The sequence below is a fragment of the Thunnus thynnus genome, chromosome 23, assembly GCF_963924715.1.
Source record: "Thunnus thynnus chromosome 23, fThuThy2.1, whole genome shotgun sequence".
Lineage (NCBI taxonomy): Eukaryota > Metazoa > Chordata > Actinopteri > Scombriformes > Scombridae > Thunnus > Thunnus thynnus.
Genome location: NC_089539.1, coordinates 15944054 through 15960238, shown reverse-complemented (window position 1 = coordinate 15960238; position 16185 = coordinate 15944054). Strand labels below are relative to the sequence as shown.

Below are 16185 nucleotides of genomic sequence, written 5' to 3'. Positions count from 1 at the left end.
CAAAGTGCTTCACAGGCATAAAAACAGAAAATACACAGTGCAATTACAAATTAGAATAAATTCAATGCAATCAAGAAATAGAAAGACGATGAATACAAATCTTAAGAATAAATAATTGAATAAAACATGATAAAACAAAAAGAAACACTCTAATTAAAAGCCATTTATAAACAACTAATTGGGCCTAATTATTTTCTAGGTTTATTTTATGTAACTATTAAAATCTTTTATTGTTTTTATATTTACACAATAAAAAATATATTGCAATCAAAGCATTTACGGCATTTGAATGCATTTTACACTGCCTTTGCATGTTTAAACATCCAATAAAAAATGTGAAATGAGAACATGAACAAATTGATACTATAATAATATTTATCTCCAAGGAACATTGTAAAAGTCCTTAAACAGTTCTTATATCACAGGTCAAACAAATGAAACAAATGAATAGACCAAAAAATACATATATAAGAAAAAAAATATTAAAAAATAAAAATCCATCGATGAGTTTTTTTCAGCTGCTAATGCCTAGGTGTACACCAGCAGTGGACTTCTTCTGTCCATGCCGCATTCACTCAGGTCTGCCTCAGATAAGCTTTTTAAACATGATACCCTCCTCGTACAGCCTCAAAGAGATTCAGCGACGGATAGATGAAGTCAAGCGGTTTCTGTCAGCAACAATCAGCATCGCAAACGCTCACACTGTGGAGTTTTACACTCACGACGTGTGGAACCGCTTCATGGCCGTGTCACCAGAGGAGGTCCTGTCAGCCTTTAGTTCATGTAGTGACCAGCAGAGGGAGCCAGAGGTCAAAGGAAAAGGTAAACATGTTTAGTCTACAGGAGCTGACAGTGGCCTTTAATATATGAAAGTTTAGAGTACTCATGAGGGTACCGCTGTGTAATAGGGCATCCTTTGTAAAGGGGTTGTAAGTTGTAACTATGGCTTCTATAATGTTTAATAAGTCATTTGTCATTGCTTTACAAATAAGCTTTGGGTTGCCAGGTTGTTAAAAGCCCCTGGATGGACACTTTGGACTTCTTTTTATAGTTAAATATTTTTAATGCGTTGCTTGAAAACTTTAGAGGTCACCAAAATACAATAATAATAATAAAAAAAAATCTCTCTAGGGTATCCAGCCACATGGATAGTTTTTGGCTGTATTTGCTGTGGTTTTTGAGATTTATATCTTTTCTTGATTTGATCTTATTTGCGGAGAACACAAAGCCAACAGTTTTCATAAGCACTATTTTTGGTGGGGAGTAGTTCCAAAGAAAGCACATTCGCTGCGAGGTCTCTGGATTATCCAAATGTAACTGGGGCATTGTTTCTGGGAAAAGATGTTGCTGTTAGATTTTTAAAATATAATGTCTCAATACTGAATGCACCACAAACGAAATTGCATCCACCCTCTTTGTCGGAATAAACCCAAAACTATCTGCATGGCTTGAGACCGCAAGGAGTATGCAATAAAACATGTTTTTGTTTTGTGTTTTTTTTTGTTATATGGTTTCATTTCTTGCACTAAAATCTGCAAAACCTAAATTAGTGTGTAAAGTTAGTATCTTTTATATACACAGAACTAACAACGTTCTACCAAAAAGAAAAACAATTGTTACAATACCCAAAAAGCCTAATGCAATTTTGTGCATCTTGACTAATATTTCTATGGCTGTCTCCCTAAACAGAGCAATCCAGTACTACGTTTGGGTTTTGCAATGATTCAAACCGGCTGGTTGATACCCATGAACTGTTGCAGGCGGCCAAGGCCCACTCTCTCCCTGGCCTTGGAGTCTGTATGAGCAGGGTTGAACTACTGCAGGCCCTCAGACAAAACGGATCTGACTCTGGTGATCCACCAGCAGAGATAGGTAAGGGAAGGATGGACGGTCTGAACATGTTGTTTCATGCTGAGAGAAGGAAACAAATCAAGGATTGTCCAGGAATGTTCAGCTCAAAACATGACCATAACTATGGTGAATATGTAGTCATTTTAAAAAACGCGGGCACCTTTGTTTTGTCTAACTCAGCTGCTGAGTTGGAGCCAGATGAATTTATGAACTCCAAGAAATCCCATGAAGTCCAGTCCATGTCTGAGGTGGTGGCTTGTCTGGCCAAGCGCTGTGGAGTCAAACAGGCAAGAAGTTTAATCTTATTGACCTGATTTTGGATTTAATTTGTTCTTGTAAAAGATTGTGATCATATCTACAAAAACAACCCAAAAACTTTCTTTCTTTTTACCCAGGTGATAGACATCGGCTCAGGAAAGGGCTATCTGAGCTCCTTCCTGTCTCTGCAGCACGGCCTTCGGGTCTACGGCATCGACTCCTCCAGCACCAACACCCATGGAGCCCAGGAGAGGAACAGGAAGCTCAAGAAGTTCTCCAGGGTGTACCAGAAACACAACAAGACCATGAGAGCACAGGGAGAGGCCACACAATCACCTCAGGAGGAGTTAATAGAAATAAAATCTGGACTAAATGGAGAAGATGATGTTTTATATGATGCCGGGGCAAAAATCGTATCACAAGAGGAGGAGGAGAGGGCGCAACCTCCGGCGTTAATCGGCTTATCCAATGTCGACCCTGCAGTGGAAGGGCATTCAGAGCCAAACCCAGAAACGGAGGAGCTCTTCCTTAACGCCCTATCAGTGGACGTGATACAGCCTACGTCTCCCAGAGTTCCCCCCAGCCAACTGAGTGCTGAGGAGAGGGAGAAGAGGAAGAGGGAGAACCTGGAGAGGAAAGCTCAGAACAGAAACAACAGCGCCAGCGCCGTGTTTTCACCCCTCACATCTTACGTCACTGCGGAAACGGAGCTCCGAGAGCTCATCGACGAGCTGGAGGTGAGCAAATGCAAAGCAGAGAAAAAAAAAAAAAAAAAAAAAAAAAGCCAACAGTGGATGTTGAAAATAGATTTAATGTGTGTCAGAGTGGCGGCGCAGATAGGAGGCCAGCCGTAATAGTAGCGAAGCAAGATTCCCACAGCAGCTCCTGAAATTACAAGTCTGTCAAGGCGGCTGGAGTTTGCATTACTGGAGCGAGCGCGGGATGTTTTTTCGCGGTGCCAAATCTGCAGCACGTCATCATCAATCAATTTTACCATCGATCTCCACTTCTCCCTTCCCCCCCCTCCCCTCCCCTCCCCCGTCCTGTTCTCTGTTTTCTCTGCATGCTTTCTTCGAAATTCCAGGATGCGGTCATGGTCGGCCTGCACACATGTGGCGACCTGGCTCCCAGCACCCTGAGGATGTTTGTGGCAAAGTCGGAGCTGGCCGCAGTCTGCAGTGTGGGCTGCTGCTATCACCTGCTGTCTGAAGAGTTTGACCCTGCCGGACAGGGTAACCACACACACACACACACACACACACACACACTCTGACACTCTGTCAGTGACACACTAGGAGATACAGATTACATCCAGCCACAGATTAGTGTGTTTGTGTCTGTCTCTCAGCATGGTGCGGCTGCGTATTGTAAAGTCGTGACAGTACTAGTCTTCAGACACACACTCTAGGTTTTTTTTTTTTTTTTTGAGAACATATGGTTTCTGTTGTACATGGAGCTGGCAGTCTTTCACTCCATTTCTATTTTTGTGTCCTTGATCCTACCTCAGACACCTGCAGCGTCCACTTCATCACTCTAATCCTATCTGAAATGAAATATTATCATCCCACATAAAGCCACATAAACACTCATATTCAAATTTTATAGTAAACAAGTCAAATGTTCCGCCATGAGATTTAGCCAAGTTAACCTTCTGGAGATTGAGTTGAGCTTAACCCCGCTGTTAGAGCCATTACAGTGGATTTATGGATTTAGGACGACTGTTTAAGGACGCTGAAAATGAGATTTTTTTTTTTGACCTTTTAATTTAGAAGGGAATCAATTGGAAATGATTGATTCTGCAACTTGTGTGTAGTATATCATGCTGGTTCAGCAGGACTTCCCTGTTATTTAGTCAGCCTGGACTGCCACACTGAGGAGAGGAGATTGTACGCTACCACTGCTTCACCTTGACGGTTAATTCGGGCGCCAAAAAGGCAAGATTTGAGTGATATCATCCCAGTTTGATACATCTGTGATTTCACTCCCTCACTCCTCACTTTTATGAGGTATGAAATCTTCTACATGTGTCCTCATGCTGTGTCTGTAGCCCTCTACGTATCTATAAGAAAGATCCCTCGCTGCGGTCAGTATGCGCTCAATATTGCATCATCTCTCGTTAAGAGCGTGACCCGCGACCCCTTGCATCTTCGGGGCCCGTCGAAGCTTCAGCCAAGAGTGGAAAATGATATGACAGCTGATTGAAAACACGCCGGTCCTACCAGCACTCCTTTCCGTACTCGTCTTTCCAACTCCAACTCCATCTTTTAAAGAAGTGAACAAAGGCATTCACTCACACACACACACACACACACACACTCTGTTGGCCTTACAGTGCAGTCTGGGATGCAGGCCAGCTCCTGTGGTGGCCTACCTCACCCTAAAAGGGAGCTAAACCACTAAAGAGTTGAAAAGCTTAATTCTAAAGGGCAGTTATACATTGATGTGATCTGCCCATTTAGGAATTAAGCAATACTGTAAATGCGTCATTCATTTCTTGCACCTTATGTGGTTTCAGGAATCCAGTCTCATACTCACAAAAACAACAACTACTCAGAGATGAGTACATAAAAGCGTCTAAAAAGGTCTGGAGCCAGTGTGTCTCCTCACAAAATATTTGCAAGTGTACGTGGCCAGTCAGAAATATTTGTCTTTCTCAATGGCAGTGCATGTTCATGGGCACTTCAGATGTGGACTCAGTGGCTCACATGAGGCTAGCTACTATAAACAGCTCTGTGTACACACTGTAATCTACCCTTCAGACGGAGGAAAGGCTTGTCCACCTCAATTGCCTCCGAGGGCCCGTGTCAGCAAGGCGTGCGCCGAGCAGAAGGGAAGCTAACCTGATTGCTAACGTGTTTTAGCGTGTCCAGAGCAGTTTGCGAGAGCCCGACGGGCCCCAGCTGCACGTTATTAGTGCTTCCTTTGACTGCATCCCTCTGGATTCACTTGCGCCTTGGCCTCAGTCACTGACCCTTTGTAGAAACGACATGAAAAGGATGGCAGGCTGTCAAGTAGTCACACTCTGCACCTCCCATTGGGAATTGGTGTGTGCACGTGTGTGTGCGTGCGTGCCTAGGTCTGCTACAGCTGCATATGTTTGGTGTTTATTGCTGTTTTTCCTCACAACAACAATCAGATTTCCTAAAATCCACATTTCTAGATTTTAAAGAGTGAATGAAAGCTAAACAGCAAGTAAAGAATCATGAGGGTCCAGTTTAGATAATTGGGTGCTAATTGGGTGTTTCCACCGCAAAAACTTTTGCAAGGGACCAAGAACCTTTTGAGGAACTCAGAAACTTTACCTGTATATTTTACCGGAGACACTAGGGACTAAATTTAGTTCCTGTATGATAGAGATGCCAAGAAAGTCTCTGCTTCAGGGGCAGAAAAAGGGCTGAAACCACAACTGCCGCAGGTTATGTGCCGCTTCATAAAACAAGAAAGTACTGGGCACTGCTAGTAATACGATTAGGATGAGGGTAATGTTCATTAACATTATAAACAAAGTTATGTTTTCAAAAAACAGCAAGATCAACGGAAAGAGAGTGTAAACGAGCTGAGAGCACGAGCAAACTAGAGAGAGGGAGATGTAGTCGATAGGGGGAGAAGCAATGAGACAACAAAGCGAGTCAAAACCTGCTGATTTTTTTAATCGTGGACTAAAGTAGGAACAATAACCAACATTTGCCAGATCTTCTGTTTGGAAAGAGGCATTCTGGGGTTTTCAGTCTGCTTTTCGTTCATCACTATTGCTACTAGGACTTTGCAGTCACACTACAGTAAAGACATAAAACAGAATAATTCTGTAGTTTCCTCATGTGTGAAAGTTACGTTTCAATCCCTTCCACCATTTTTCAATCTGTTATTGGACTAATTAGGCTAATTTTCATGGATCAGATGCAATAGAAATGTAAATAGGGAGAGGAAAGGGCGCTTTTAGTTCATGTTTAGTACCTAAGTACCTTTTTCTCCTTATACCTGGAACTATTTGGTCAATAAAGGCGATGAGACAGTCACACTGAAAATAAGAGGGTTGAATTGTCTGTCTCTATTTATCAAAATGAAAACGTTTCCTACTCCTGCTAACTGAAAGTTTCCTAGTAATCAAAATTCATATCCACTGATTGCAATTGTTTAAAAAAAGCCTTTAATAATTAACCCGTCGATCTCTGTGTGTTCCTCCCGCAGAGTGTTTGCGCGGTGTGTGCGGTTTCCCTCTCAGTCAGTACCTTCACGACCTCTCCTGGTTCTGCGGCAGAAACGCCAGGATGTCAGCGTGTTTGGTGAGTTTGTACTAAAAAAAAAAGGGCACAACAAAGTCTTTTTTTTTACATAAACATGAGCTCCTGACGGCATAATGGCTGCTGTCAGGGATGGCTCTGTAACAAAAGCCGCTATAATGAATTCATAGGAAGCTGTCCTTTTATTTACTGTAGGTTACAAGCAAGACATCTGGATGAAGTAGAGTTAATGAGTTTTTTAATGAAGTTGTCAGGAGTAGTTTTCAACTTTGTGACTACAGCTACGGCTCAGTTTTTTTTTCTATACTCAACGCTTTGCTGTCTCTCTAAAAACAGGCATTGGAGAGAGTTTCGCTAGGCCAAGGGGTAAGTAAAGCATGCATACTAATTGTAAATTAATAGTCATCATTGTACAAGAATAGGAGTTAAATGTCTTTCTGTTAACAACGAGTACTTCACACCCATCAAAACAAATCAAATATGGATGTTCACAGTCACACAAGGGTCTATTATCTTCACCGTAGATCTCCTTCATGCATTCAAACAATCAGCACTTTAATTCTGCTATTGTTTTAAGTCTGTGATTGACTACAGTGTATTTACTTGAAATGTGGAGCTCGGAGCTCCGGGCCAAAAGCTGACACACGATACCGCCAGCCATTAATATGGAATGTTTATAAATATTAATGCAATCACGGCAAGATTGATGACTTGTTGGAAACTGGGGTCTGAATCCAAAAACAGACTTGATTGCCTGCTAGTCTTGCATCAGGCTTGGAAAGTGTCAGAAATATTCATCACCCATTTGTGCACACGCTGGATGAATCAAACTTTTTTTTTTTTTTTTGAAAGTGAAAAATAAACCGCATAATGTTGAGTCTAATACCTATATCTGTTCGTTTTTCACAGATTCAGATGGAGTCTCTGTTCTACCGAGCAGTCCTTCATGTTATTCTGAGGGACCACTACAGCTCCTTTAAGAGGTAACTCATGTCAGCATGTGAAATTACACCCAGTTCCCAGCACCTGGAATATGTTTTTTTCCCTTCTATTATAGTGCATTAAATAAAAGGTTATTTCATAGTGTCCACATACAGTAATAAGTGTCTTCTATTCTCAGCTTGTTTTCTTTATGAACCAGAAAAGTAAAGTTTTTGTTTCTGGTTTATTTTGGCTACAAATGAACCAAGACTTGCACAGAGCGGTCAGATGTAGTCAGCAGGAGACAATGATCTTTAATCAAGATCAATTTTGATAATCAATTTTGGCAAAATATGCACATTAGCTATTTCTCTGTTTTTGATATGACTCGTAAATGGGATATCTTTGGGTGATGGACTTTGGGTTGGACAGAACAGGCGATTTGTAGACACCACATTGGGTTCTACGAAACAATGGGGTGTATTTTTCACTATTTTCGGATATTTCATACAAAATTAAAAGGGAGGGAGAGCCGGTGCATGCAAAAAATGTTAAATATGTGCACAAATACAAATGCGTTCTTCCTCATGTAGCATCCCTCCCTCCCTGCATAAATTTAGCATGTTAAATTTTCTCACTTCTCTGCATATAACAGCTCCTTGTGTTGTCACTGATGTCACTGTCATCAATAATGAAAGTAATAGTTGGCTTCAGCCCTGGTGCACCTGTTTTTGTTCTTTATAGAAATGAACCTTTCCTGCTCATATATAACCAGTTAAGAACATGAAGATGGAAAAGACAGAATATGTGAACATCAGTTAGACTGTTTGTTTGGCCTTGGTTCACTTTGCTATGCAGTGCTTTGCAAACATGAGTAACTACTTGCTCTCACAAGTTGAAACCTGCTGGTATACACTCATAAAACCTTAAGTTCTGCTGAAGTCATTTGCTGTTGTTGTTCCGCAGAAATGACTAAGAACTAAATTTTTAGGGTAATTCATTGCAGATCTTTGGTGACAAATCATTCAGTCTGACTAAACTTCATTCTCGAAGTAAATACTGGAGATAACAAATAGCCCTTATCAAATGTTGTCGGTACAGACAAAGATTCTCATAAGACACTGAGCATTTTCTGGTCCCCAGTGCTCTGTGACCTTCAGTTTAATGACCAACATCAGATCATGATAGAATATCCATTAGTTTTTTTCCTCCAAGCAGCGCCTATTCATCTCTGTTTGGTCCTTTAGAAGTGTTTAACAGTTTGATTCTGGTCGCTAAGGCATGATTAAAAAAAAAAGAGGACAAACAGAGACTAAAGGAGCAAATGTTGTTTACTTCACTGGCTAGAAATGAGACGTTCAGGGTGTAGTTAAGCGTCATTTGTGCATGTGTGTTTGTTCCACAGTGAAAAGCGAGTGGGGAACGTCTACTCCAAGAGTAAATCATTCGTGGACTATGTTCGTCGGGCTCTGCGCAGACTGGATCTGGATGAATCGAAGGTCAAGACCACAATATTACAAGTCATCTGACAACATCTCCCAGAAACAAATTGTGGAAAGTAGAGTGAAAAAAAAAGGCAGCACCATGGGAGAAATGCTCATTGTTTTGGCAGAGCGAGAGGGGAAATGGTGTTTATTTAGGAATTATTCAAATTTATGTCAGGTCAGTAAACTACACAGGTGCTTGAAATGCTCGCCCTGTTGCTTCAGGATGTTGCCAGGCACCGTCACATACACTACCTGATGTTGAGAGGTTCAGTATGGTTGCCGAGGATAATTACAGGAATAAGAATGACGTGTTTCTGTCTGTTTTATGTCGCTCACAATTCGAAAAGCCATGAAGCTCTTTTCCTTCTCCCACCTCAGTTCTTCATCCTTCATCTCTCACTTTTATTCCTCCGTATTCATATCCAACGCCCTCCTTCTCTGTCTCTTTTTCTTTAGCTTTCTGACTGCGACATCCAGGATTACCACGATACACACAGGCCACGAATGGCCGAGATGCACGCCTTTAATCTGGTGAGTCCTTGCTGTTTTGTTTCAAAAGACGAAAACCCTAAAAATGAGCAACACCTACGCTTTAGGGCATCATCGCATTTGATCGTTACCTCGTGCTTTTACACAACAGCCGCAATGACCTGTTAAAACTCAACTTTGTGTAAAACATTTTCATTCCTGTAAAATGAGATGCATAATGCCAATAAATTGCAGACCATTAAGTGAGATCACTGCAGTCTGCAGGGAAGTAATACAGATGTGATTATATAGAATGGGAAGAAAACCAGCATTCGGTTTCACCACTAATTGTAGTGTCAACCAACATAACCAATTTTCCTTCGTGACATAAAACAGTCAAATGGTTTTTAAGGATCGTCCGCCAGCTACTGGGAAGACACTAGTCATGGTGGGTTTTTTACTGTGTAGTAAAAGGGCCGACTCATAAGGAAAGTGCACTAGATGCTCGGGAAAGGTCAAATAAATCTTTCCTCTTCCATGTCATCCTCTTTGTGTAGTTGAAGGTGACCTTGGCTCCCTGCATTGAGGGGTTGATTCTTCTTGATCGCCTTTGCTACCTGAAAGAACAGGTGAGATACTTCAGTTAGGACACTCATCAAGGTGTCTTCATCATTTTTTGCAACAGAATGTGTTTCAGTTTGTCGGTGCATCTCTGCTCCCATGATGCTTCAGAGCAAATCTACATAAGTATGGCACAGCCTGGTACCTGTATACACACCAGTGATATTAAAGAGACATAAGGTTTAAATGTAAGTCACAGATATTATCATTAAGAAGGCTGGAACTTACAACATCTTTAAATGAAATAAAAACAAATTAAGACACAAAAGATTGAAATTTAAGAGAAATATGCAAAAAGTATTGAAATAAAACTAATACTGACAAATACTAAACTGTACAAACACTGTAGTTAGTGTAGTGGAAGCTGAGTGATTTTATCCAGTAGCTGTGTGACACACAGGGTCGCCTTGTTCTCTTTTTACAACTTGACTCATCTTAATGATTTGCTTGTACAGCTTGTTGATTGGGATTTGAAATATGCTTCCCGGATGACAAAAGTAAGCCTGAAGAAATCTCATCTGAAATCTTTCAACCTTTTTTTTTTTTAATTCAGACTATTGACAGTAATATAGGTGTCGGCTAAATCAAAGCCAGCCTGTAATTTAACGTCCTGTGCTCCTGCAGCCAAACAAAACAAGCTAATCTTTTGGTCTGAGTCATCGTGATGAGATATGCACGAGCTGAAAGGCTTTGAAGCGCTGATTACACGTGTGATTGTATGTCAGATGGACTTCCTTAATAGGGTCGTGTAATCAAACTATATAATGTCAGGAGCGCTGGTCAGCTTTGAGAGTTCTCCCTCGAGAAGGAGCGAAGGAGGAAAAAAAAAAGAGGAGGTGATGGATGGATGTGAATATGATCCATGTGATGATAAGTGTGCTGAAGCATGTTAAGCATTAAAGGGGACCTTATATCCTTTTCCGTATTTTCAGTTATATTTATATATATAATGTTACAATGTCGGATGTTCATATTAAACGTGGCCAAAGTGTCAAATAATGAGGTACATAGACGTAATCCCTGTGAGCAAAAAGCACCGGCCTCAGACTGCTCTGAATGCTCGGTTTCCAATAGTTTTTTCTACTTTCAGCTCAAGCTAACGTCGGCTATGCTAACATGATGGCATGTTTAAAAGCTTTATAGTGCATACAACTATTTTTTCATAACAAATGTCCTTAAACATGTTTAGTACAACTCACATTCAAAGTGGTGGTATTCCTGAGTAGCCCATCCTATTCTGAAAATGACAATTTATGACAAGCTAAACAGTGAAAAGCCAGTAAATAAAGGAGAGAAATGGATCAAAAAATGCCTAGGTTTAAAGGCTTAATAAAATATTACTTGTAACTAAGCATCAAGGAAGACAAACGTGTTCTACACACGAACAGGAGTCCACCTGACACAATATTTGTACAGATGTTCCATCTCAGGGGATTCAATAGAGACATTTTTAATAGTGAGAACATCATACAGCAGAGGATGCCAGAGGTCACAAAGCCAAACTGGGAGGAGAAGCGAGATTTTCTTATCCATGTGTTTTTTATTCAGTTCCGTTGTGTCTTACTGTTTTTATGGGTGTGTTTCTTGGTGTTGAGCAGGAGGAGGAATCATTCTCTACGCTGGTGCAACTCTTTGATCCCCTGCTGTCACCAAGATGTTACGCTGTCGTTGGACTAAAGAGTTATGGAGACAGGATTACAAGCTGATGAACAAACGCAGATGATTACAGTGGTCCGACTGAGTGGTCGTGATTATCTGTGATCATATCAGCAATCATACATCATGAATGTATTATGTATGTCTTCTCTGTGGCAAGTTTTTATTTTGTCTATGCTTTAATCTTAATTTTGTAAATTATTTATGCAGTTCCAGTATCAATTTCAGTAGCATCTTTTGTTTTATACCCTTGATGAAAAATAAATGCTCAATATTTCCAGTGCTGAGTCCTTGACTTTGTGCTTCTCCCGGAGGACAACTCATGAAAACACATGCCCAGAACACCTGGAAAAACTGTCAGTCCTGTTTGATTGAATTATATCCATCTCAGCCTTTTGTCTTTATGTTTGAGGGACTCTTGAGGAAACTCTAGTTTTTAAGGAGCGTTCAGGGAGCCAGGGCCATTGCGGGATTTTAGGGAGACTTGGATCCCTCTGTTGAGTTGTGCAGATCTGGAAACCCCATTTCTAGGCTCCCAAAACAGAGGAAGAGGGGGGAGTAGACGGGCCAAGAGGCGCCCTTGACCCCTTTTTAATCTTTACTTCCGTTTTGCTCTGTTCTTGGTCATTTAATAAATCACGCTCTTCTTACATGTTTGACAACAAATGTTACAGACTTAAGTACACACATGAGTTATGATGGTGGGAATTACAGTAAAGTAGACAAAAGGCGACATGGGGTAAATGGGGAACGGAGCATTTAGAGGGGCAAAAACAAATTATGTTATAGTGGGATTGTTGAAGTGAATGCTGACAAGCATTCTTGCATATGTTTTTCAATCTTAAACTACTTCTGCATACTTTCAGCAACAGAAACCATTCAAATATCAAAATGTTCAGCTCTTTAAGGACATTTAGGTTGTGACTTTTCTTCTTTCTAGCATATTTAAGTGATTTTATATCATTTTTAAAATATAAAAAATTATAATGGAAAGTCTATGGGAGGAATGTTTCAAAGTTTATATCTCAAAAACTAAAAGTGCTAAGATATAAATACTTCATGGACAGGTGTCCCATGTGGAAATGCTTAACATTAAAACATGGCACCAGTAGCGCCACCATATGGTCAGTTACTGCGTGTTTTATGTTTTGGCTAATAACTCATGAACGGTGAGGCCTATCAAAGCAATATTTGTACAGCGTGTTCCTTGGATGATGCCGAATCGACTGATATAGGCCACACCTATTTGCGCCTGGAAACATTTTCCACCATTTTGGATTATATTTCATCTAATCTTCACCATACTTGGTACATACCATATTTAGATTACTTTTGAATAAAACTTTCGAGTTTGTTTCTGGGTATCACTTACCGTTTGTCTGTAATTGGTTACCAAAAATTTGAAGGTGTGGCCAGGTGCACTTAATGGGCCATAACTCTTCAATACTAAATTCAATTGGAACCAAATTTGGGAATGTTGTACATCCAGCCACACTGCACAAGTGTGTAACATTTGTACAATTTCACCCACAGGGGGCGCTACTGTAATATTATAGCATGATATTTCTACAATTCTGTTGTCTTTAATAAAATGAAACTTGGTACTCAAGTTCTCCATGAGAATTATATGCCACATTTAAGCATGGCACCAACCCCCCACCTTTTGGCCATTAGAAACACCACCATATTATTTAATAACTGCCATATCTCTGAAATGTAATATTCCATGGTAACCAAATTCAGCAAAGTTGTACAGATGGGGATGCTGAACAAGTCTGTGGCATTTTCAGCAATGTTTTGCGATTTATTTCAGCTGTCAGCATTCACACACATTTTCCACAGGAAATGAATTTTCTAGTTATTAATGCATTTGCAAATAAAAATATAGTATACGTGACATTTTTATAACTGTGATTGCTGGAAGCTGAACGCACTTTGTTCCTCTCACTCTTTGTTATCCAGCAACTTCTTATTATTCCACATTCCGCACGTTATTTGGACCTTTTCAACGGCTGCATACTTTGTGCTAGAAAAACTATTCAAATGACAAACTGTGCAGCTCATTCAGCAGATGTGTGCTATTATTTTTCTCTCTTCTAGTATTTTCCAGTGATTTTATATTAATTTTTAAAAATCAAAATAATGGCAGTCTATGGGAGAAATTACCCAACTGAGTCAGAACCTTTATGACTTTTGCAATTGACATCCAACCAGAGGGCTTTTACAGCAGTTTTCTGACCTCAATGTGGGTTCAGTGTGGATTGATACATTTAATAAAATGGAGGCATATCAGTTCTGTGAGGCGCACGAGTGACGGATGTCAAAAATGCTTCTAAAAGACTTTCTATATGGATTAGCTGTTAGAAGCAGTGTCCTGCCTATTTACCCTGACCATAGCATGTGTGCCTCGCCTCACAGACACACCCTGCTGTAGGGAGCCTAAGTCACCATAGCAACTTGTGTCTCAGTGTCTGTGCAGGAACAGAAACTGTGATTAGCTAATTAAATGGTTAAATTCTTAATCTAATATCAATGCTTGCTCCTCTCATGGACACATCTTCATCAAATACATACACACACACAGAGTTGTGGAAATATGCAGCAGTGAAGCCCAACAGAACCATACAGGTATGTTCACTTTACAGATTATACCTCTCCTCTTTTTAATGAGTACAGACAAATACTTCATGCAAACATGAGCTTTACACTGTGTTGTCAGTGTTAACTGCTTCATAAAGACTGAACACCTCTTCTATACATCATATTAATACTCACTTTATCTCTGGGGTTGACATTTTGAACATTTTCAAATGGTGGAGTGTAGAAGTATTGTGGGTCACTGGGACGTTTCCACAGCTGTGTATTCTCTTCCAAAACTAGCGTGACTGAGAGGACATAAGATTGCTAAACTTTGAAAATGAGAATCCCAAGGAGGCAAGAGGAGCAAACCAGGGGGGCTTTGGATATGGTCAGATGTTCTAAATAACATACACACACACTGACAGACACACATCCACACACTCAACCACACATACATCAACAAACTAAATACTTTTTTTTTCCAAAATACAACCCCCCCTCCCCCCCACAGAGTAACAGGAGTAGGTACTGTTTTCAAAATGAAAGTCCTAAAAGGATCACAGCAGTATCTCAGGCCTCCTGTGCAGTGCTGAGGATTTTAAAATGTCAGAGAGTCTCCTGTCCTTCCCGCCTCTTCTCTCCCTCCTTTCTCCTACTTGATTATTAATTTAATTAAAATGTATTGAAACAGATTCTCTCACTCACAGAAAAACAGAAAAAAAAATGTTTTTCATTGTCTATTTGTATTCTGTTCAAAATAAAAGCAATTTGAAAATAGTTTCAGGTCTTGAATTATTTATATTCAACTCAGTGCAGACGGTAGTTGCCAGAAATTGCTGAGGTCCATCTCAGTAAAGAGTTAGTTGCCCCTGTAGCTGCTATAGAGAGATTATGTTACTATTACTGCAGTAAATGGTGTCATTGGTTTCATTCTTGTTAGGTTCTCTGTTTCAATTAAGCTGTGCAACTAATTCAGCCAGGAGGTTAAATTTGTGTCAATCCTCATTCGGAATTTGACATTTTTTATAAAACATGTATTTATTCATTCATTCGCCATCATAAATCCTCATATCCAAGGTGCCTGCCTATACAGTATGTCCTGCTTTCCATTATGACCCCGCAGTGAGTTATAGAGCACAAAGTGGTTAGATGAAGATTGCAGGCTACACAAGAAATGTGGAAACCTCTAGCAGAATGCATTTTATGTTCCACATTGCCATAATTCAAAAGGAAAGTAAATGAATGTTGAGTTTTTGTTAAGTTTGGTTTTTGAAAGTGGTCACGGGAAAAAGGAGAGGACAAACATGCAGGAAACCACTTCTTGAATGCTGAAAAAAGCATCAACAAAACTGAATGAACTCTTGGTGAAAGGGTTGCATGTAGCTATACAACCACTCAAGGCTATTTCCAAAACCATTTCTAGTAGAGTCTGCTCAGTCTGCAAATGTATGAAATGCTGCCACATTTGTGAGAGAAAGACTTTGTGAGTATGGTGCACCTACATGGTGTTATAAAAACCTGAAGAGCTGAATGAATTTACATGCTGTAAGCCACCGCCTTAATACCAGGAAGTCTGTTAAAATCTTTTTTTCCTTTAATGACTTCCCATTTAGAGTTCTTTGACCCAAGCATGTACTGGCAAAATACTTGAAGACAGAAATGGACAAGATGAGCCACATTCACATTTCCAGCCATAAGAAAAAGTTCTAAACAATTGAAAATAGAAGTGGGATTACATGGAAAAGAATAAAATTTAAATTGGCTGAAAGAATAGGGTAAAAATATTATCAAGCAGGTAGCTTCTGGTCTGAAAAGTGAAGCCAATGCGCAAGTGCTTTAAACCTGCATTTTTTCTAATGGCCAGCAGGGGGCGACTCCATTGGCTGTAAAAAGAAGTCAGGTTGTATGGAAGTCTATGAGAAAATGACCCTACTCTTCACTTGATTTATTACCTCAGTTAACAGTTTACTAATGAGTTCATGGTCTCAATCGCTAGTTTCAAGTCTTCTTCAATGCATCATGATGTTCATTTTGTAAATTATGGCCATGTTTAGACTGAAATAGATGATAAAGCAGCGTATGCTTTAGGGCATGGCTACGTT

General features: G+C 40.1%; 1 protein-coding gene across 1 annotated transcript; it reads left to right on the top strand.

Annotated features, from left to right (window-relative positions):
- The first annotated feature begins 514 nt into the window (after nucleotides 1-514).
- mettl25 (methyltransferase like 25) lies at nucleotides 515-11783 on the top strand. The gene is made up of 12 exons (XM_067581304.1): nucleotides 515-822; nucleotides 1690-1872; nucleotides 2032-2145; nucleotides 2254-2846; nucleotides 3194-3341; nucleotides 6298-6392; nucleotides 6687-6716; nucleotides 7260-7333; nucleotides 8677-8770; nucleotides 9215-9289; nucleotides 9784-9855; nucleotides 11446-11783. The coding sequence occupies exons 1-12, from the start codon at nucleotides 525-527 to the stop codon at nucleotides 11551-11553; spliced, it is 1884 nt and encodes a 627-aa protein (XP_067437405.1). The 5' UTR covers nucleotides 515-524; the 3' UTR covers nucleotides 11554-11783.
- The last annotated feature ends 4402 nt before the right edge of the window (nucleotides 11784-16185 follow it).